Source organism: Artibeus jamaicensis, unplaced genomic scaffold (assembly GCF_021234435.1).
Source record: "Artibeus jamaicensis isolate MK-2021 breed Jamaican fruit bat unplaced genomic scaffold, CSHL_Jam_final contig_3152, whole genome shotgun sequence".
Classification (NCBI taxonomy): domain Eukaryota; kingdom Metazoa; phylum Chordata; class Mammalia; order Chiroptera; family Phyllostomidae; genus Artibeus; species Artibeus jamaicensis.
Window position 1 is genome coordinate 4,734,607 of NW_026521729.1, and position 24,132 is coordinate 4,758,738.

The 24,132-nt window shown below is 44.6% G+C and overlaps 1 protein-coding gene across 2 annotated transcripts in view; it reads left to right on the forward strand.

Moving 5' to 3' along the window:
* Window positions 1–23,341, forward strand: part of TOX3 (TOX high mobility group box family member 3) — a 98,853-nt gene extending 75,512 nt beyond the window's left edge. For both annotated transcript variants that reach the window (XM_037141564.2, XM_037141565.2), the window contains exons 4-7: window positions 11,056–11,325; window positions 16,085–16,312; window positions 17,869–17,949; window positions 21,446–23,341. In XM_037141564.2, the coding sequence (XP_036997459.1) occupies window positions 11,056–11,325; window positions 16,085–16,312; window positions 17,869–17,949; window positions 21,446–22,144 (1,278 nt within the window). In that variant the 3' untranslated portion in view covers window positions 22,145–23,341. The remainder of the gene's footprint in view (window positions 1–11,055; window positions 11,326–16,084; window positions 16,313–17,868; window positions 17,950–21,445) is intronic.
* Window positions 23,342–24,132: the final 791 nt, after the last annotated feature.

Sequence of the window (24,132 nt, forward strand, 5' to 3'; positions counted from 1 at the left end):
TGACATGTTCACCTATAAACTTGAATTCAGAATCGCCAGAGGCCTGGTTAAAAATAGGCTGTGTCAAGGTTCTCTCCGGCTCCCTCCGGGTACCGAGTCAGCCGGCTCCTTCCTTATGCACCCCGGCAGCTCCTCTGAGGTCTCCCTCAGGAAGGTCACTGGAAAAATAACAAATAATACTCTATACCCCATGCATTCGGCTTCGGCCCGTGCATGGATATTTCGGACCTTCTGCAAGCAAGAAGTTGTATTATCCAAATGAATATGGCTGTCGGTTGAGGATTGCTATGGTGAATTAAGACCATCACACAAGAAAAGCCAGCTTGTTCATGTTGTATTAAAACCAGCTTTTCTTCAGAGCCTCCTTGGTTTTCCTTTAGGAAGAGTGACAGCTTGTCACGTTGCTGATTAGCTGCATTTTTGTTGGCCACAAGCACAACATGTTTATCTTCCTTAAATGTATGCCATTATATTTAAAAAACAGAGCGGGAGCAAAAAGGGATTAAAAGGAGTCCAAGGCAACAGCCTCACAGATACACAGAGCAGACTGACAGCTGTCAGCGGGGAGGGGGCCAGAGGGCTCGGAGAAAAAGGTGAAGAGATTAAGCAGAAAAAAAACCCCAAAACTCCTGGACACCGACAACAGTGTGGCGATTATCAGAGGGAAAGGGGGGCGCCTGTGGGGGGAGGCAAAAGAGGATAAAAGGGGGGAAAAGTGGTGATAGAAGGAGACTCAGGGTGGTCAACACAATATATTATACATATGATGTATTATAGAATCGTACCTCTATAATTTTATTAACCGGTATCACCCTCAAAATTCAATACACATTTAAAAAATAAAATACAGTAAAATAAAAATATTAAAACTGTAAAACATGACTCCACAACATGTTTAGCATTCACATTTCAAAATATGCAAATCATACTCCGGTGTTCAAAAAGGACTTGTTGGAAAACTACGAGTCGATGGATGCATTTGTGACTTAAAAGAAAAGCCTGCAGTTGCTTGTCGTGGATACGAGAATTTGAAAGCGGTCTGTGGTCGGCAAGTGGAAATCAACAGTATATCTTGGTTACAAAAATTCCTTACCTCTATGCATTATTGTCAGTTCAGTTGATCATCTGGAAATTATTGTAATCTCCAAAAGATTGCAATCCAAAAAATCTACAACAAGCAAGCCAAAGGCTTTTTTTTTTAACACCTCTCTGTAATCTGCCCAGCCTGCTGAGTAGCACTGACATCAGTAGTACATCAATTTCAGAAAGTGGATTATTTTTACTAGACAGCTATTGTGACATATTGGGTCAGTCATAAATGAAAGATATTCATGCAAGCATGCAATACTTGTAATGAAGTCTCACTCTGACCTTCTGTATGATTGATTCTGTAATTTAGTTTTCTCAGGCAGTGCCTGAAATGAAATGAAATCATGTTGAACAAGTTTTGAATACCCACAGTGCACCAGGAGAAGAAAAATCTACGTACAGCCAGCCCTAGAGGCTTGAGAGAGAGCAGCTGAACGATTTATCTCTATGCTATTATAGCCTTTGCCAGCATTCAACATTCTTTTTTTTTTTCTTCCCTTATTTGGCTTAAGTACTTAATTCTGCAGGTAGCTGTAAATGGGAAAATAAAATGCTGTTCAGATTTAAAATGACAGGACAGCAGTATGTGCGGGGGACTGATAAAATACCTTGAATAGAACTGACCTTTCATGTAGCTGAAAGTTACTGGGGGATTCATCCTCATAATTACCATATAGATTATTTTTATTTCTTTCCTGCAATGAAACATTTCAGAGAGCAGTAGTGCTGATTGAATGAAAATTGAACTTGTTAACATTCTTTTCAGCTTAGCCTGTTGTACATAACAGAAGGTTAGCTTTGATGAATTTCAAAATTTTCTTTGATAGCCAAGAAACAGACAGTAAAATAATTGTCTCTAGTCTGATATTTTGTGTGCTCCCCCCAAAAGAGAATTTATAAAACACACTGATAATTCATGTACTTTTTCTTCCCACATTGTAGGTTGTGTTTAGGAGATTGACTTTTTGTTTGATACTGCTTTGGATTTCATTGTGATAGCACGCATGTGTAGCAAAAGCCACACCGCTGATCTCGTAGTGTTTCAAACATAGTGTTAGAAAATTGAAAAAAAATGGAAGTGAGGGAGGGATATTGGAGGACAGTCACCTTTGTACCTGTTAAGGAAAAAGAAAAAGAGAGAGAAAAGTCCCACAGAAGATAAGTAGGCAGAGAAGAAAACTCTAAGCTTTTAAAACATTGGTAAGACACTCAGAAATGTTCGTAAAACATTTCTGATGACCAGAAGAAAATAGAGATATATAAAAACAAGACATCTAAAATGTCAGGCTTAGGTGACAAATTTTTGTGTTGCATAAAATCATTTGGTGTGGCTCTCATTTTGAAGGTGACTTCTTTTTGTTTTGACAAAACAGCATGCCATTTTTATACTAAAAATGTTGCTTTAAGAGAAATAGCAGACTCAATTAATACCTTGTTTTAGTAATGTTGCTTAATGTGTTACAGATAAAACAGTTATTTCATGGGTCATTAATGTGTTTAATGCGTGGAACGTTCTATTAAAACAAGCCCTTATTATTATGAACGTGTTCGCTGCCATCGTTGGTGGAGTCTGCAGAAGTAAGTCCCGCACGGTAGTCCCTTAGCCGTTGGGGGCACCAGAAGTCTCATGCAGATGGAATGATTACTTCGGTAATGTTTATTTGTGGTCAAGTTATGATCAAAATACTTTTATTATAAGTGAACAGTAGAAAAGGCGTGACTGACATGAGCAAAAAACTCAGCATGGGCGGACTACGACCTAGCTGTTCAGAGTCTAAATGATAAAATTGAAAAATATAGGCCAAGATATTTACTGAGTACCTACTAAGTGCTATATATTTCTAATAATTAGAGACTGATTATGCTATGTGTACATTTTTTTAATTTCAAAAATAGCTTAAATATTTATTGACTTTAGAAAGGAAGGGAGAGGGAGAGAGATGGACAGACGCATTGATATATTGCTCCAATTATTTATGCTTTCATTGGTGATTCTTGTATGTGCCGTGACTGGGGATTGAACCTGCAGCCTTGGCATATCAGGATGATATGATCTAACCAACTGAGCTCTTTGGCCAGGGCCTAAAATTGTTTTCTTGATTACCAGTGTCTCTTTCATGTACTACAAAAAGTCAAAGAATCTGATGGCTACTTTAGAAGCCCAGGGCCACAGACATTTGTACAAAGTACCCTTTAAAGAAAAAAAAAATCCTTGCCTGAGGATATGTTTATTGATTTGAGAGAGAGAGAGAGAGAGAGACAGTCACTGGTTGCTGCCCACCCCCGACCCCACCACCCAGGCACGTGCCACATCTGGGAATCAAACCCGTAACATTTGGGTGTACACAACATGATGCTCCAACCCACTGAGCCACTCGGCCAGGGCACGAGCCACCTCTCTTCTTTGACTGTAGGCCAAATAACCTTCTGCCATATATAGCTTGAAATAAATAGTCTTCATTCTTGGCCTGCTGACCCTGAACACATGAGTGCCGTGTTTAAGGCTGAGTTAACTTAGGGGCCATCTGTTGGGGGAGCGGGGGGTTCCAGAGTCCCGTGAAACCCTATTAGCTGTTGGGAAGTGACACGTGATGACTCGCTTGATGTGCAACGTCCAAGGACAAGGGCTGTACAGAAGCGAGTCCATGATTTATTTCCCTGTATCTGGTTTTTACCACGCAGCCTACGGTTATCTACTGTACGGTAGTGTCGTCAGTGCTTCCTGGAGGTTCGGGAACAGGACAGACACCATTTGATGCCACTCAGATTCCCGAATAAAACTGACGTGGTGACTCCAACGTGTCTTCAGAGGGATGACAGTCACTGGCCGCACCTTTGCCCCATTTTCTTTGGTTTGCAGCCCTTGTCACCCTGCGGAATGGGCCCCTTTGTGTGCCCTGTCCCTGTCCCATCTCCCCGTCTTGTCATCCTCAGACCTGACCTGGAAGAGTGGCTGGGTTGGGAGACACTGCGTTCTCAATAAATATTTCATCGGTTGGGTACATGAATGAATGCAAGGGCAATGAAAAGAATATTTAATTGGTTGTGAAGAGCATACCTTGACTGCTAAATAAAACCAGAGGGGCAGGGCTTTCAAGTATAAACAGCTGTAAAAATGGAATTCCTCTTTATGAAATTTTAATTTAGGACCGAAGAAAATAATAAGCATGGAGCTGGCTTCTTGTTAAAACAAAGGAGTTACAGGGTATATGAGTAAAATACCATTAAGTGCTTTATGATAAACTCTTGAAAATTTTATTTTGTTAAGAAACTATTAATTAACTTTCGGGAAGGCTGTTTTTCATGGAACGTCCGTGTGGAGGTATGCTTGATTATAACCCTGAGAGTAGTTATTAGGTAAAAATGATCTATTTCAGCGCAGATATTTCGAGGAAGGTGCACTTTGGGGTATGTAGGTCTGTAATTATCATTGGTATACATTTGGCATAGCTATTTGTCTCAAGGTCTATTGGGGTTAGGAATACAGTACTTTTGCGTAACTAGTGATTGTTAATTTGGAAATAAAATTTTAACATTGCTCTTGGACAGAACTAAATAATTGAGCATAAAATTACTGGCTTGACGTGCATATCTGTAGTCCTCTGGTATTTTTTAATAGAAAGCATTTTATTTGTACTGATAATTGTCTAATTACTTCATTTCTCAAGAAGTATTGATTTAAAAACTAGCCCACTGTAAATGTATTTAGTCACACTCTAATATGTTTGAGTTATTTGCTTCTTAATTACATATTATCCTCTATTATGAAAACCTAAATTGGATCACTATTTGTAAAAGTATGTGGAACATACATTAAGACACATTTGTATATTAGATTATAAACATTTTTTAATGATGAAATGAACCCAGACAGAAGTAAGCACCATCGTAATGAGCCAAAATAGATGATACGGCACAATAATGGGTGATATTTAAGACTAAATAAATAAATTTGAAAGCCTGTATCTTGCAGGAAGTACAGGGGTTGCCAGCGGTGGAGGGAGGACTGCATGGAGGCGGTGGCCTGAAAGAATGAGTGAGAAAGGTTTGACTCTATACAGGAGGCTGCGTTTTCTTGGTTTAGGAAATAGGGGCAAACTGTACCCATCCCCCAGCTCACCCCCAGGCCCCCCATATCTCATACAAAGTGTGGACATGGTAGTGCCACCGTGATTGACACCAGTAAGGACTGTTTTCATCTTTTGGTTTTCTTTCAGCTTTGATGAAGTCCAGGAGGAAGCCCCAGTGTGGGGCTGATCAGGCCTTCACACCCCTCTTTTGTTCTTTTTAAATAAGACAAAGTGCCCTGGCTGGTATAGCTCAGTGGGTTGAGCACAGGCTGCGAACCAAAGGATCACCAGTTCAATTCCCAGTAAGGGCACATGCCTGGGTTGTGGGCCAGGTCCCCAGTTTGGGATGTGTGAGAGGCAACCACACATTGATATTTCGCTCCTTCGCTTCCCCACTCTCTAAAAATGAATAAATAAAATCTTAAAAATAAATAATAATAATAATAATAATAATAATAATAATAAAAGACAAAGTAAAACTCCAGCCCAGAGCCGAGGGCAGGGCCTTGTATTTAACGGTATTATTTCCCCCCTTGATATTTCTTTGACCTCCCATTAATCACTGGTGACCCTGTTTTTTTATTTACACAAGTGAGCTGAAGTTTCCTTTTGAATATAGAAAGATTCTGACTTGAACAGCTCACTCACATGACTGATGTTCAGTCATAGACTGGGTTCTGGGCAACTTAAGAAAATGAAGGACCACTATCAGAAGTATCCATCCTTTGGTTTCCTGTTTTAAAAGAGAGAGAGAGAGGCTCTTTCATCAGGTGGAGAGAGAAGGAAGCCTCAGCTGAACAGCCCCCCACCAAGCAATGCACAAACCACTAGGGCCTTGTTGAATTGTACTCATAGGCAAATAGAAGAAAACGAATGCACTTCTTATTAGGAGTGCACGACCTTCCCACGCTGATGACCTTCTCTGACTGCAAATATTAATCCTTGGGTGCTCTCCAGAACATAGGTTGAGATGTTAGGCTACGCGTCTATGTTTACATTTGCACCTGTATTATTTATAAATTCAGTTGTGTACTGCCGATGTAGATGGGTTGCCCATGAGTTCTGGTCTGTGTTGGTTGAAATGAGTAACGGCAGTGGATAGAGACCAAGCCTTTCGGCCTTCAGAGGCAGCCTTCAACGCTGAACAAAACCCAGACTTCCAAGGACGGGCTGTAGGGACCGTCGCTGGGTGGTCATTACTGGCCTCTCTGGCGTCAGAGCCAGTCCTGCTTTCTGGGGCCTCCTGTAGCACTGCCTCTGATCTATTACCCACGATGCACTTCCTTATTCCTGGGCCTTCCTACTTGTGCTTCTCTACCTCAGAGCCTCTTTCCTCTTTTCTGGCTCCGTTAGCTTCTGTCCCTTTGCACCTTAGCTCCGTGTGTGGGTCAGCTCCTTGGGGGAGCCCCCCCTGACTTCCCCACTGTGTGCGATCTGGCCCAGCCCCACCTCTCCAACCACACTGCCTGCCCTGCGCCCAGCGGTACTGGCCCCCTTCCATTTCTCCTGCCTCAGACTTAGCACATGCTGTTCACTCCACCTGGAACTCGCTCCTCCTCTCACAGCTGGCCCTGCCTCCTTTCACGTCTGGCCCCGCCTCCTCTCACAGCTGGCCCCTCCTCATCCTTTGGATAGCAGCGCAAATGTCATCTCTGAGAAAGCTTCATATCTATTTTTGAATAACCTATTTATTTGCTTCACAGTATTTGTCACAATTTGAATCTCGTTCATGCACAGGTTTTCCATTTATGTAGACAAGATACAGGCTTTGGGTGTGTTCTCCCCTTCTTACTTCCCCTTACCCCTCACTCTGAAAGATGGTTTCCTTTGCATTTGTCCAGCGAACTAGTTTGCAAAGGAGGGAAAGTTCCCCCACCCCCAGGAGACACTTGCCACTGTCAGGACACACTGCGGTTGTCACAGTCTGGTGTGGGAGGGGAGGCGCCTGGCATCTAGCAGGTAAGGTCAGAGGTGCTAAGGAAGCCCCTCCCCCCAACAAAGAATTATCCAGACCAAACTGTCAATACTGTGGCTATCGAGAAACTCTTACCTGATATTGTCAGTTAGAGAACAGAGTGAGACCAGGAGGAGAGGAGAGGGTGTTCCCAAGCAATGAACAATTTAGAAAACCATGCACCCGAACCCTACATATGAAGCGTAATTGGGAAATGGGTCAAAAAAGCTACCGGCATCCGACCCTTGTTGGGTAGGATGGCCGCAACCTCTCAGTAACTCAACAGTGGCTTTGCCTTTCAGTGACCATTGGTGATATTTCAAGATTTAATTTTAATAACTGAAAATGATTTATGAACAGCCATGACGTTTCTTAGCTTCTATCCTAAGAATGAATGAACCTATGGTACACGTTTCCTTGTCATGTGATTACTAGTGGAAGAAATTGTGAGCTATTTGGAAGGAATATGTCTGAGTTATTCTTGCCTTCACATTGTCATAGTAAATGTATTAGTCAATTCTAAATTACATTGAATTAGAGTAACGTTAAAAGAATGACAAGATAATTTGCAAAGATAGGAGCGTCGATATATTGGGTCCTGTCACCTGGCACATAGTAGGTGCACAATAAATATCTTTAGACAGAGCCAATATCTTTCTCCTTTTAACTGGAAATCCTAAAATCAAAGGAGACATCTCTTAAAGGTTGCTTTTTTATGGAAAATGATTGGCCCTGTTAAGCACTACCAAATTCCCCAATTTGGGGAATAATTGGTTATCCTAAAGGAACTTGAATCTTTGAAGAGACATTTTCCCAGATCCATCTCTAACGCCTTGGGTGTGGAGTGAGTCAATCAAGCGTCTGTATGTGGTGGGGTTTCATAAGCATTAGGGCCAAGAGAACAAAGTAACTCTCCTGTTCATGAGAACACTGCGTAAACCATAGTTTCATACTGGATGGCCAGGCCCATTCGCCAGTGTGTCGTTACATAGTCCGAACTAAATACTTAATGTAAATGGACTCTGGAAATTGTAGATATTTTAAAAGTCTGAAAGGACTTTTAAAGAGCACTTTACAAGATGGATAAGGAGAGTAAAAAGTAAGAAGGAGATAGCTTTTAATGCCCAGGAATTGGGGGATAGAAGGGACATAAGCGAGCAAAGGGGGAACTTGAAAAGAACGTGGAGGAGAGGACACACAGCTCATGTGTTTTGAAGAGAAATGGCTGAATGTGTTGTAGGATGCTAACAAAACATGAGGGCAAATGGGGAACGGAAAACCCACTTTTGTGATATGAGTCTGCGGTGGGACGTGGGCCAGTGGAATGCAATCTGCTAAGAAGTGTGGGAGAGAGTGTTGTTGGTGAGACCAGGAGAGGGGGGTTGTTCTGGCAGAGGTGACACACTTCTCTAGGGTTCCACGGGGCATTGGCAACTCCGAAATTACTAAGAAGTGGGGCATTTGCACTTTTGCTATTCAACCCTAGCCACAGACGGTTGTAACTACTTGTGGGTTTCCGTTTTAGATTTCCAGATTATTTTAGTTTATGTATTTTGCTTTGTGTTTTTTTTATAAGTGGAAAAATTAAGATGCTCCCCCTCCTTCCTCCTCCAGCCCTACTCCTTGTAATGTAACCATTGCTAAGAGTTTGGACACACACTTTTTCCTTACTAAACAAAGAGGGTCTGTGCTCTAAATATTTTGCGACTTGCCGTTTCACTTAGTGTCTCTGGGCTATCACTTTGGGTCAGTGGTTCTCTACTAAGAGCAGTTTTGCCCCGCTGGGCGGGGGTGGCACTGTTTTCATGACTGGAGGGGAGAGGGGGGACATTACTATCAGGAAGTAGAGGCCAGCCCGGCTTCCTACAAAAGGCCTAGATGCAAAGGACAGCCCCCATGACAAAGGCGTCTCTGGTTCCATAGGTTAAGAGTCAAGGTTAAGACGCCCTGTCTTAGGTCAATACATGTAAATCTAATCCATAATTTCAAAAAGCTTCCTGGTATTGTGTAGCGTGGTAGATCATAATTATTCAACTGGCTTCCTGTTGACAGCTATGGGTTTTTGCTTAGTGGCATTTGTATGCTCAATATCATCACAATGAATGTCCCAACTTAGTTATTTACAATTCATCTGTTTCTTTCAAGGGCACAACCCAGCCTTTTCAGGAAGACTCTAAAGAGGACCTGTTAGGAATCCATGGGCTTGAGTACAAAATTAGATTCTGGGTCACTGTGAGTCAAGAGAATTTGGTTTCAATACGATGACAGACTCACTTTAAATGACAAGCCTTAAAGTAAGTCATTTGAAAAAGCATGTCTTCGTTTTTTCATTCTTTGGAGTTAAAAAAGAAACAAAAAAAGAAATAGCAGCTCTGAAGCCTTTCAGATGGCTGCCAAAAACAGGAGGCAGGAACTTTCCGAGAAGTGAATTCTGATGATCCGGCCTCTTCTACATATTTCCCTTTCTTTCTTTCTTTCTTTCTTTCTTTCTTTCTTTCTTTCTTTCTTTCTTTCTTTCTTCCTTCCTTCCTTCCTTCCTTCCTTCCTTCCTTCCTTCCTTCCTTCCTTCCTTCCTTCCTTCCTTCTTTCCCCTTTCCTTCCTTCCTTCCTTCCTTCCTTCCTTCCTTCCTTCCTTCCTTCCTTCCTTCCTTCCTTCCTTCCTTCCTTTCCTTTCCTTTCCTTTCCTTTCTTTCTTTCTTTCTTGATTTTATTTATTTATTTTTAGAGAGAAGAATGGAGGGAGAATGAGGGAGAGAAATATCAATATGTGGTTGCCTCTCGCACGACCCCTACTGGGCACCTGGCCTGCAACCCAGGCATGTGCCTGACTGGGAATCAAACCAGCTACCCTTTGGTTTGCAGGCCAGCATTCAATGCACTGAGCCACACCAGCCAGGGCTTCTTCATACATATTTATAAAAATCCATTCGTTCATTCAGTCATGGTGGGTTGAACAATAACAACAACAAAGCAGGTTTAAGATGAAAACCAGGACTTCCCAATCCTAAAGACATCGAACAGTTTCCAGATGCTGTGGACATTGTCATGCAGAATGGGAGGGACTCTCTGGGTCCCTGCAGAGGGGCGAGCACAGAGGGTTCCCCGAGCCAACGGCCGGTGCTGTGTGCCTGCGCAGCCCCACGGCTGAGGCCTCCTGGGAAGGGTAAGATGGAGCGTGGGTGTCCCCTCGCAGAGCTGGGTCAGGACCAGACCTGTGGGTGAGGAGGACAGCAAGCTGCTGGTGACCCGGTGGTTGGGGCCTCTGCTTGCTTCGCCCCTCCCCTTGTCATAGGTTTCCTCGATAAGAAGCAAGGGTGGGAAGTTTCTCCTTCCTTTGCCAATACTCTCTTTAAGCTTTTTTCTAAAAGTCACCCAGGGACACTTCTATAGTGAAATAGACTAGGCTGGATAATTGGGGCTTTGTGCTTTTGACCTTTTACCCATGCAGCATGACTCCTCATCGTTAATAAATTAATAGAGATCATGGTCCTAGCGTAGGTCAGACCTGCCAAAACCACAACAGGTTAAATCCGTCTGAGGGACTGTCAACATCAGAAGCTCATTGATTGATTTAAATTGAGTTATAATTGACCTATCGTTACTAATAGTTTCAGGTGCACAACATAATGATTCGATATTTGTACATATTATAAAATGATCACCACCATGAGTCACTTTATGACATGGGAATGAGTCACCGCCACCATACACAGTGACACGTTTTTTTCTCTGTGATGAGTACTCGCAGGGTCCACTCTCTCAGCACCTTTCACGCATGCTCTGCAGTACGGTTCACTGTGACGCCCGTGTTGCACCTCTCGTCCCAATGGCTTCTTGATTTTACAGTCAGAAGTCCGCACTTCTCACCCCCCTTAACCCCTGTCATCCCCTGGCATGTGGGGAACCTAACAGAGTGTCCCTTTGTTGCTGTTGCCTTTTCAGGACCAGAGCCACCCGCAGGTGTCCCAGTACCGCCAGGACCCCTCCTTGATCATGAGGTCCATCGTCCACATGACCGACGCTGCCCGCCCCGGCATCATGCCTCCTGCCCAGCTCACCACCATCAACCAGTCTCAGCTCAGCGCCCAGCTGGGCTTGAACTTGGGAGGAGCCAGTTTGCCCCACACGTCTCCCTCACCTCCAGCGAGCAAGTCGGCGACGCCCTCCCCTTCCAGCTCCATCAACGAAGAGGATGGTGATGAACCCAGCAGAGTAAGTTCACTGCTAAGGATGGAACCACCCAGAGAATTCAGGGCCACCCCATGCTCCTGACTTTGACCTTCATTCATGGTTTCATCTTCTTTCTCTTCATGGATTTGCAGTACCATCTTAATTTATGACGATTAGTTTTTTTTCTTCACTCTTCTGCTTGTTTTCTGTGTAATGTTTATTCAGCCCAAAATTGGGAGACCTGGCTTCTCCTGCTGGGTGTGAGGCATCGAGCAAGTCGGGTAACTCTTTCTGAACATGTGAAGGGAGAGCCCGCGATCGACCTGAACCCTACACACGCTCTGGGTCCTAGTTAATGGCCACGTGGACGGGCTTCCTCCCGTGAGCTGGTTGAACTGCTGCTCCATTGGACAGCCTTGCACCTTCAATGGTGTTTACCACTGATTAAGTTCTAAGGGTCTCACACCTTTGCTTATGGCTTGGAAAAGCATTGATTATTTAGATATACATAGTTCGAAATACAATTGAGTGGCAGGCATGACTTTTCTGAATGCCTAGAAAAGTGTTCTGTATTATGAGTCATTTATTCTAGGTCCACAGTTGTTCATTCCTTCTTTGTTAATTATGTGCCGTATACCTACTGTGTGCAGAACTGCACTTGGTTCTGGTGGTGTAAAGACTTAGATGGGAGTTACTGCTCACAGAACCCCCCCACTGGGGGGTGAAGAGCGTGGTGATAAGGAGCTGTGGTCGCTGCGTGGTGTAATCAATGTATCTGGCATCCTGACATTCTGCCTGGGAGAGCAATCTTAGCACGGCTTTATCGGGGAGGTGATATTTGAGTTAGGTCTAAAGAGGATACATAAAAGTTTGTGAGGCAGAAGAGAGAGGCCGGCATCCTGGTAGACAGAGTCCTGGAAGTACAGTCGAATTTATGGGCGTTGTGAACAGTTTGACGTTGGGGAGGAAAGAGAGGAGTTACAGAAAGAAATGGCTGAAATGGACCGGCCCTTCTCCCATTGGTAGTTGAGAGCTGATTAATTACTTCCATGATGGGATGGCCCAAGCAAATCTATGCTTTGGAAAGGCAACTCTGGCCAGGTATGGGATGCATTACGGGGGGGGGCGGGGGGACCCGAGAAAAGGAGCCCAGTGAGAAGACACTTTTATGAAGTGTTTCATTTTAGCAAAGGAAGGAGAGGACAGGAGGGGCCAGATTAGTGAGACCTTCAAGAGGGAGGATCATCAGGGTTTGGTGACCCTCTGGCGTTGGGAGGAAGTGGAAGATAAATTGGGCTTTAGTTTGAGAGCTGACATGAATATCAGTAAATGGGAGGACCACCCCAGAAACACAGGAATGTTATTTTTCCTCCAGCGGGAAGAGTTAGGCACGGGTCGCATTTGAGGTGCTTATTGTACTTGAGTTGAGAACTCAGTTCATTGTTGAGTGGGGGAACTACAGACTTGGGGCCAGGTGCACAGAAAGGTGAAGACGCAGGAACAGCCGGGGTTTCTCAGAGTGTCCGAGGAGCAAGTCAAGGCCAGAACTCGGAGCGTCATTTCTGTGTTCTCAGTAGTAAATGGAAGGCAAGAAGCTGGAGATGCCCGAGAGGAGAAAGGTGGGGGGAGGGTCAGGCTGCAGGGATTTGCTGGTGGATCCTCTCAGCTCCCCATTGGGCCCAGGGCAGGCAGATGCCCTCACAGTCCCTGCTCACTATGGACTTGAGCGAGGTAGGTCAAAAATAGTGAAGAAAGAAACTCAGGGGCTGTCAAGGCACAGCGGAGTCACAAACGGCCGTTACCCAGTTCGGATGGACACCTTTCTCTCCACTCACATTTCCTCCACTGGCTTTAATACTTATACCTCGGTGCCAGTCTGAAATTGTCTCGTCTCCAGGGAAATTTTTCTGTGACTCCTAAGCTTGCTCCATTTTAAGCCAGGGTCTGGGGTTTATATAAAGACAAGGAGCCCGGTTTATCTTTGCAGCAGCTTAGCTGAGAAAGGAGGATTAACTTTACTGTTGATTACGTCTCTTTGGGGGAAAGTGATCTCTTCACCTTTCCCAACCCTTTTGAGCTAACTGCAAAAAAGTTTCTTCAAGAGAATTAATTCCGAGCTTTTATTTAAACTGTGAGATTCTTCATTTCTGGTTCATTCTTAACAGGTAATGACAATTAGAGCAAGTGAAGTTTATCCAAGAGAGATGCTGAAAGTTGTTGATATTTGAATGTCATTTTATAGAGAATGAAGTTGAACTTGTCTTATTTGGAAAAAGCTGCCCTGGAAATTACTTTCATCTCACTATTGGTCAGAGTGTTACTGTTGGGGCAAACAGTGCCACATTTTTTTTCCCAGGAAAACAGTACAGATGTTTGACTCAATCAGAAAAATCTGTGGATATATATACTTTTTATCTTGTGGCTCAAGTAATATATTTGCATTGAAGGAAAACTTGGCTTCAAGTGAAGCTCTGTCTAAAAGGCATCTTCCTTCTTTGCAAGTTCCGATTCGTTAACTAGAGTCAGACAGGTCTCACTTATTCTGAGAATTTAGATAAAAAGACCGTGAGACTGTAACATTTTATTGAGTTATGTGAGTTATCACAGATGTCATTTTGGAGGAAAGATGAAATATGACTTTCCCCCATCTGGAGTATGTGAAGTAACTGTGTACAAGGGGGACCCAAAAAACCTGGAATTTATTTATAAGACATTGTATATTTATTCTTGCATATTTAAACTTCAGTCACTTTCAAAGCACGCTCCATTTGATGCAATACACCTGTCAAGACTTTTTTCCCCACTGCTCAGAACAGTTTTTGGACTCATCAATTTTGAGGCCTTTTAGTGTTTCTGCTGTTTTTTGTTTCACCTCTTCCACATGGGCAAAATGTTTCCCTTTGGGGACTTTTTCATCCGGGGAAACCAAAAAAGTCATTTGAGGAGAGATGGGGTGAATAGAGAGCATGGGGTACAGAGATCATGCCATTTTGGGTCAAAAACTGCTGAACTCTCAGCACAGTGTGGGCAGGTGAGCTTGTAAATCCCCCATCGTGAAAAGGGCAAGTGCATTGAAAGAGTCTTCAAAAACATTCGTGGAAGCCGAACACAGCCTCTCACAACAACGCCAGCTGGTGCCCTGATACAGATGGGTCCCTAGAACACTCACTTAGCGGGGGAAGCCTACACTACGTAGAAGATAATTCTGGGGTTTTTGGGGTCCCCCCTCATGAGGTATGGATGTTGCTACCACTCAAGGGGTACAAACAGTAAGTCCACCTAGAAGCAGACCAATGATTTCCCAACACCTTGAGGGTCCCACACTCTCAGAACACACATTACTTACCCAGCCCCTCCCCAAGAATTTTAGTGATGGAACTAAGTTCCAAATGACCCTCATTCGGAAAGTAATGATACTCTTGGAAAATTCGAATTGGGATTGAAGACTCAAGGCCACTAAAAACCGATCTGGTAGCAGCTTGGATCTGTCTGTGTTGATCTCGCTTAAAGCCGACTGAACACTGATTCTGTCCAGCACTTCAGTGTTCTGGGTGCAGGGAGCTATAAAATTACCTTCAATATGGTCATATTGTGATCTAGGGGGATAAACTAGGTTGATACATCATCTCGCCTGCTTCTCTGACGCATGTATGTATAATCTTTGAGAGTAGGTGGTGGTAGCAGATGAATCTGGAGGTCAGTGGTTTATAGGGCTGGAGGCCTGTACCCCAATCATTTCTATGTTTTTTAAAGATTTTACTTTGTTTTCTTGTTTTAAAATACTTTATTTATTTATAGAGAGAGAGGGAGAAAAAACCATCACTGTGTTTGCCTCTCATGTGCCCCCTACTGGGGACCTGGCCCGCCACCCCAACATGTGCCCTGACTGGGAATCAAACTGGCGACCCCTTGGCTTGCAGGGCAGCGCTCAGTCCACTGAGCCACACCAGCCGGGGCTCTGTGGTTTTGATCTCACAGAGCTTGTGCTGTGGATGTGTGAGAGCACCCGCAGGGCAGGCTTGTTTACCATATATCATAAAAACCATCGTGGTCTCCTTTTAGTCTCGGTGAGTTTAAGATCAACTGTTGCCCTGTTACAGGCTTTTCAATTTATAAAGAGGACCAAGTTTCCTCTTTATCTTCAGTTGGAGGGGTTTCGACACTTTCGCATTTCCCGACGTCCTATTCTTTAGAAAGTTATTGTTTGGGGAAATAAAGATAACGTTACCCTGACCGTGCAAGCTTAGGGGTTGTGTCTAATTTCCACTGGAGTTTCTGGAGACCCGTTAGCAAAGTGACATTCTGGTAAACAGAAAAATAAGACTCAAAAAAGATCATTTCAGACCCATTATCCATTTGGCATGTGACTGCAGCCAGGGACCATATCTGAATATAATCAACATCCTGAATATTATTTAGTTTTACTTCGAAAACCCCTGAAGATGTACAGTTTTGTTTATCTACACATGCATAGCCTAGCGTGTGCGTGTGCGTGTGTGTGTGTGTGTATGGCATCGCCTGGTTTGGCGTCTTCTGCTTTTCATTACTCATAATTGCTATTTAGAGCGTATGTTGTAAATGTATTGAAGATACTTCTGGATCTCATTAATCAGTGTTCTAAATGCTAATCTCTGCTGCCCCTTCAACTCTAAGCAAACTCGCCCCTCCCCCACCCTGGGTGGTGATTCATCTGCGGATGACGCTTCCCAAAACCTTAGAAGAATAATTACGGACCGGAGTAAGACTTGCTGCCTTCTCCGCAAATACATTCCAGCCGGTGAATTTTTTTCATGCTTCGCAGGCCATTGGAGAGAAAAGAGCTGCTCCAGATTCTGGCAAGAAACCCAAGACTCCCAAGAAAAAGAAGAAGAAAGACCCCAACGAGCCTCAGAAGCCGGTGTCAGCGTACGCCCTGTTTTTCAGAGACACGCAGGCTGCCATTAAAGGTCAAAACCCCAACGCGACCTTCGGAGAGGTCTCGAAAATTGTGGCGTCCATGTGGGACAGCCTCGGAGAGGAGCAAAAGCAGGTAAGACCAAGCTCTGTCATGGCCACGATCCTAAAAAGTGGCCAGAGTGGTCCTTACATCTTTTCCGAGTGAGTTCCTTCACTTGATATGATCGCTTCCCACGAAAGCCTTTCTAAACTGTGGAATTAAAACAACACACACACACACACACACACACACACATGAATGACCCCAGACCACTGGCCAGTTGTGTAGACTTCTAGGTTCCCCTAAGGGTACACGTTCCGAGCCCATTCAGAGGACAGTTGGAGGAAGTCCGAGCAGTCCCCTGCAAGCATAAACTTCTGGTGATAATCTCTTCTTTGGACACAATGTGGAATATGTTCCCCCTTGTTCGAAAAGGGCCCTGCAGAACCCCGAGGACCGTCCCGCTACCTTCCCTTTGACCGTCTCTCTTGCTCTCGTGCTGGTGGGTTCACAAAACTTTGAAGCTGCCTCCGTGTCTCATTACTTTCCCCAGGCATTTGAAATTTTATTCCAGGTTCATTTGAAAGCTCGGCAGTTGAGAAGCATTGAGAAATTAGCTACACTGGTGGGAGCTACTTCCTCAGGGCCTCACCTCTTCTCCTCCCCGACCCCCAGCAGCTCCCCCATGGAGTGAAATGACTCCCGTAGGGTTAGTCCTCCCTTCGGCCCTGGCATGAAAGTCCAATGACCATTAATAGGAGTTCACTTTTCACAGCTGCAGAAGGGATGGACCCCTATTAGGAAGAATGCAGAACATTGGTTTCAGGTTTGGACAATGGAAAACCCTTATGTACTTATTTCTTTTTTTCCAACTCGTGAGAGCAGTTTTTCCAGCCGGTTTTGTCGCAATGGTGCGACTACAGAGTTTGCCTGTCTGCCCATAGGGAGCTGAGCTGCTGTAGCACGTTCTACCCCAGACATGTAACCCTCAGGGTCTGACTCACTGCTGCATCTAATTGTAAAATCTGGAGGGAAGGACAGTCATGCACTGGTCCAGCACCCAGCCAGCAGGCCACTGTCAGAAAAGGAAGCTTCTCAGTGCACCACACTGGGAGGTGACTGTGTAACTCACGGGTCTCGCTAATGGCAGTCTCCGGTACTTTATTCTTCATGACGGTTCTTCTCCACGAGAGGAAACCAAGGTTCAGACGGCCTCCGTGTGTGCCGTCTTCACACACTCTGCCTGTTGTTGGTATTTGAATTCTGTGAGTCTATCCAGTTTAGAAATGTGGGTGGGCCGGGGAAGACACTGATGGAGAAACTTGTTACTTTCCATCATTTCAACCCCTGGCAGCGGGGTGTATTCTTCTCTCGACCTCCATTTACTTCCTGTGCGCGAGGCCTTCAGCTGTTCCTCTCAAGGAGTCTGTGCTACAACCTAAAATCTTTTTCTCATTGGCCACAGTCAACATCAAATTCGTGCTCCAGGGAGGGGGCTGGGTTCTGTTTTGGGGGGGGTGCGTTTACATTTATCAAAGCCACAGAGACCAGCGTTTTATGTGAATTATATGAGTTAGTTGGCGACCTGAATCGTGCAGTGGTTATTTGATGGTTCAGCATTTGTGGCTCTAACTGTGGTCTTTCAACAGGTGTATAAACGGAAAACGGAAGCTGCCAAAAAGGAGTATCTGAAGGCCCTGGCTGCGTACAGGGCCAGCCTCGTTTCTAAGGTAAAACCTGCACTGGGGCAGCGGAAGTAACTGCGAGAGTTACAGTGTCGAGAACCCTCTGAGTTGCAGTGTCGAGAACCCTCTGAGTGACAGTGTTGAGAATCCTAACCCGAACCGTTTTAACCCTGGACTATTGGAAACGCAAGTGCAACTCCCTTCAGACTTAATTTAAAAACAAAGCCTCTTGAATAACTCATACATTTATTTGTTGCCATTATGAATTCATGGTGGGATGGCATGAGAAATATGATAAATAGAACTAATTTAAGCTGTTAAATTGAAATTATTTCCAAAGGACTCACTGATCTCTTTCCATGTGTGTTGAAGCTATTTGGACAAATTTTAAATAGCCTCTTATTCTTTCTTTCCGTCAGAGATGGGGATACGTGTTAATGTCTCCTTTTGCAACTGGCAGGCCTGCTTGTGGGGCATTTTTTGGACACCGTATCATCAGTTTTCCAATGGCTACATTATCGCAACAGGGGAGGTTGCATTTTTGACCAAACTGCTCCACATCATATAAATAAATAAACCTCATGATTATTTAAAAGAAAATTATGCTCCCAGTTCTGAAAAAAAAAAAAAAAGACATGTATATGTATTATACATAGAGTATACAACGAACTCTGATGTATTATAAAATATACCAATATCCCAAAGCAAATGTCAGGGCAGATTATTATTACCTTGATCCAGAAGGACCCCGAGCTTTGCATTGTATTATTTTAACATTTAATTAACTTTGTCTTGAGCCTTCTTAGAATTTAGAGAGGATTTGGGGGAGGATAAATTGAGCCAAGGGTTCTTATCTTGATGAACGTTCTCTGGTGAGCAGATTCCATTCCGTTGTCCGAGTTTTTACCTGTGGGGCCACAGGGCGTGGTAGGCTTGGCGGCAAAGCCATCTGACGGGGTTTACTCCATGTTTCTCTTCTTCCCCCGAATTGTTTCTTCTTTCTGTTAAGATCCACCCTGGGCAGCTGCTCGGAGTCAGATCAGGAGAGGGCCCCCCGTCTTTGACAGCAGGCAGGACACTTTCCACGTCTTTAGAAAGAGGAAACAGTCCAGTAGCAAAAACCTCTTTCTGAGGCTCCAGAAGATGGGTGCACCAGGAAAGACGTGATACCAATTCTGGCCTCGGATTTCTCGTCGGCAGAACACAACTGAATGTGGCCTGTCGATGTTCAGAATTGAGGTGTAGTTGGCCGGTGATTAGATAGAGTGAAGCGAACAGAGAAATGATGCGCACGTCCTTCGGTGGATCACTTATTCATTCACTTACCCAGAAGCAGCAGAGGTGATCTTTGTGCATTAGAGCATGAGTAATTGATGACACGTGGATTCCAGCCAAGAACCAGTAACTCAAAGGGCAGGAAGGAAATCGCCGGGGTGACTGGCTCATCGGTTCTTGTGGCTGCCTTAGAAGGGGAAGGTTAACAAGGTCCATACTGGCTACTGTTGGAACCGGATTCAGAAATAGTTTTGAATGGAATTCAGTGACTCCAAAAAGTCAATCGGAAGGGGTGTTATAAGACTAAATCTAAAGTATTGTTTGTTTGGCTGTCCGTTCCCCAGGTAAGTGCAGTTTAAGGGCGCCCCGCATTTATATTCAGAGACCTGGTAGGAGCTAACACAGTCCGTGGAGACAGGTGTAGAGTAATTGCAGCTGGGACCACAAGTGTGAAGCAGCTGCTGATGTGCTGGCCTCGGAGGAAGAAGTGGTTCTGGTTTGGGACCCCGCAGTCTAAAGAGGAATGGCGGCCAAGGAAGGCCCTCCAGAGGGTGGCCCCCTCGGAGTCAGGAACTCGAGGATTGGGGAGCAGGTGATGTGAGTCCTCAGGCGTGAGGGAGGCCTAAGTCTCATCTCTGAGGCTTAGCAAGAGGCGCCCCTCCAAGGAGCGAGGGTACATGGAGCCAGGGTCCAGCCTCCACGCTGGAGGGTCACATCCTATGTGAGGGGTACTTACAGCTCCTACGGTCGGAGCGGGGGGCTCACTCCCTTCCACTGTGACGCAGCTATCAGTTGTGATCTTCGCAACAACCAGAGAATGAATGAGAGCTTCTGTTCAGTGAGGCCATCAGCCGTGGCTGCTCCCACATGAGCGGCTGTCCAGACATTGGAGTCACTTCTCAGGTTCCTTCTAATAGCAGGTTTTATATATCCTAGTAATAAAACTCTAGAAGTAAACATTCAAAATCACTTGAAGAGAGTGGCTATCAGCTTGATAGCTCCACGGGTCCCCAAAGGCCCTTCCTCCAAAACTCCCTGATTTTGTGAAGAATAAGAAAAGATAGTCTTTAGGAAGAATCACTCCAATCACTGTCGCATTAGTAAAAGATATGTTTCTGAGGAGGTCATTCTGCGTTTTTCAGTACAAAACGTAAGAGGCGGTTTCTCTCCATGTTGACTCCCAGATCGGTTCTTTGTAACAGCTTACTCAGTCACGTGCATTTTGAGTGTTCTTCCCTCCTCTGTGGTTGCCTTGACAGATTCTGGAAATCTTTGCCAATAGCTGGTAAACTAAACCATTGCTAACGTTTTAAAGTACTTCAATTCAGTACCTCTAAGGAATCCAATTATGTTCTTCTTATATTCAGCTGAGCACTATTACAAGATAATCATGCAAATACAGGGCTTTGATGCTTTCTGGTAGCAGTAGTTGCTAATGAAAATTGCTAATATTTACCAAGTGCTTCCCGTGGGCCAGGCACGGTTCTAGATGCCTCACACATGGGCACTAATGGAATTCTTACAGCCTGTACAGACGGTAAACACCATACAACCCCATTCTGTAGATAAGGAAACTGAGGAACGAGTGGGTGAATGAGCCAGCCCAAAGTCAGAGTCGTCAAGTCTGACAGATGGGTCTGTGCGCTGGCAGTCTGAACTCTGGTGTCAGTGTTTGGTGGGGAGGTCAGTGCAGACTTAAATGGTGAGGGACTGTTGCTTTTAAATGCATGTATCAGTCATCGTTTGCCACAGTATTGCTGTGTAACAAGTAGCTGCAGAGACAGTGACTTAAAGAGATGAGGATTGACCTCCAAGAGTGTCAGGTAGCTGGCTGGTTCTTCTGATTGAGGGCATGGTGGGCAGGATCAGCTAGCTCTGCCCATCTGTCTGCAGTCAGCATGGAAGTGCGGGGTCAGAGGTGGGGAACTGCACTGTTCACGTACGCAGCTGGCTCTTGAGTAGGGTAACTGGGCTGGCCATGTGTCTGTCATCACGCACACGGCACTGGTAAGATTGAGAGGCAGTGTGTGTGGAAGGGGGCAAGGCCTTGGAGACCTCATTTCTAACGCGTTCCATTGAGCAGAGCAAAGGCACAAGGCCAGCCCCAGTCAAGAGGTGGGGAATTTGATTCTATCTCTGGGACCAGCTAAAAAGTCACATGACAGAGGGCTTGTGTCCAGGGAAGCATGAATCATGGTGGCCATACTGAAAATATTTTAACCACGTGCGTGTTTTAATATTTTGGACTTTTCTTCCCCAAATGCAGGCAGCCGCTGAATCAGCGGAAGCCCAGACCATTCGCTCTGTCCAGCAGACACTGGCGTCCACCAATCTGACGTCCTCCCTGCTACTCAACCCTCCACTGTCTCAGCACGGAGCGGTGGCAGCAGCACCTCAGACTCTGCAGCAGTCGCTCCCTCGGTCAATTGCTCCCAAGCCCTTGACCATGAGACTGCCCATGAACCAGATTGTCACATCAGTCACCATTGCGGCCAACATGCCATCGAACATTGGGGCCCCGCTGATCAGCTCCCTGGGCACAACCCTGGTGGGCTCTGCATCCTCCACCCAGGTGAGCCCTTCCGTGCAGACCCAGCAGCAGCAGCTGCAGCAGATGCAGCAGCAGCAGCTGCAGCAGCACCAGATGCATCAGCAGATCCAGCAGCAGATGCAGCAGCAGCATTTTCAGCACCACATGCAGCAGCACCTGCAGCAGCAGCAGCTGCAGCAGCAGATTAGCCAACAGCAGCTGCAGCAGCAGCTCCAACAGCAGCTCCAGCTGCAGCAGCTGCAACACCTGCCGCACCCGTCTCAGCCTTCACCTCGACAGCACTCGCCCGTCGCCTCTCAGATGACCTCCCCCGTCCCCGCCATCGGGAGCCCCCAGCCAGCCTCCCAGCAGCACCAGTCGCAAATACAGCCCCAGGCACAGACTCAAGTATTACCGCAGGTCAGTATTTTCTGAAGACGCGTGTGGCAGATGGATGGGCACGTGGAGGCAAGTGGAGGGTAAACCATCTGTGGCCGAGACTCGTACGTCGGCGCTGGTTCTGCAGAAGCGCGGAGCAGATCACATGGTCCTCTGGAGTGTCTATTAGATAGGCAATAAGAACCACAGTGGAGCGGAGCACCCTCTCGAGCTGACACGCTACCACTTTGTTTTTAAACAAGAGAAGCTGTGCTCTTTTATGGGATGCCTTTTTTATTTATTCAGGCTATACCTACGATATGTGAATTGAACTGTTCCATGAATCCTGGGACATACCGAGGACTATGAACTGGCCTGTCTGAGTCACAGAACATGGCCTTATTTCTCCAGGAGTGAATGAACCGCACTTCCAGGCTGCGGGAGCTTGCAAAACCCTAGCAGTCAAAAGCACAGTTGTAACTACCTGAATATGAAGATTCCTGCCTGTTTCATACAAACACTTGTATGACGTGAATAGTTGATGGCATTTTTTTGTCATAAAAAAAATAATGTAAATCACAGACTTTTGCCAAAGGTCTTATTTTTCTTTCCTAAATATCTCCAGAAAAAAAAAATTGCAAGTGATTAGATTCAATTTATTGACTCATTCCCACTTTTTACCCATGACTTCTCCAAACCAAACCACCGTCTCTGTCCTAACAACATAACTGACCACTGTTAGCCCATTGTATTCCTTCCAATTAGAGGAAAAGAATGTGAATATTATATTCTGTGTTTTGAGTGACAGGTTTCGAAAAATAAAAACACTGTATTTTTCAAAGGGAAATGAACTTAAATGAAAACAGTTATTACAAAAAAGTTAAGATTTAAAAAAAAAGCAAGAGTTTTTATTATGATGTAAGACTGGTAGAATATTTAAAAGGTGCACCACCGTGAATAATCAATGTAAATATTTTCTTTCAAAGTTGTAAGTTTTCCTATCACGTGTTGTAAAGTTTTCATAAATGAGGCTTTAACGTAAACACTGGTGACACGGATCATTCATTGCTACGTTGCTTATTGTGTTTTTATGCTGTTTTATACTTTTTTATGAGTTACGATAGCAGCAATTAAGTTGTTTGTATTTTGCTTAACTGAAACAAAAATGCTTTTATCTTGCTATAGAATAAACACATTTCAGTAAAACTCGTGGACTATATTTTGATGCAACAACCAGGAAACTGTTCACTTTTCAAATAAAATGATATGTCACGTTTCCCTTTTGGTTCCTTGAATAAGTATCAGATGGGGAAATAGGTCACGAGAACAACTTTTCTTTGGGCTCAAGCTCGTCTCCCATTTTCAGTTGGAAACATGATCCTCGTAGCGAAGAATTTGCATGGCCTGGCCCCACACCAGGGCCCTTGAAAACAAAAGAAAACATCGGAAATACTTTTTGTAAATTATCTTTTCGTTAAAGTGCAAGGGGAAGGTGAGTACGGAGGAAAAGCACTCATCTGCTACGAGGGACTGGAGTTAGCAGGCTTGTGTTGTTACCGCCATTAAAACCGAGGGCGAATGCTAATTCTTAAGCCAAAATAATTATTTCAGTGCCTATTTCTTCCCCCCTTCCCTTGCTCTTCACTGGCTCCTCTTTGAGAACAGTGTGACCAGTATCCCCAGTTGTCTTGCATGATTAATTACAGCATCTGTCGTGTCAGAAGCTATAATGAAGAGGTCTTGATAAAAATTGCAAATTACCACTGGCAACAGTCTTAAACTGCTTATGATAAAATGAAAATTAAAAACAGCAAGTGTCAACCCTGACCAGAATCCTAATTTGAAAAAGAATAAAGAAAAAAAACGAGGGTGTGAGCAGTAGTGTCCATAGTTACCATGTGCAAGACATTCAAAAATAATGGAATATGGGTGCCTCGAATTTGTTGTAGATTTCAAAGAATATTTACTGTATGTTGTGGGCTATGAATAATGAATTCAGCTTTCAATATTTCATAATCCTCTCCTACTCTATATTATGTACAAAT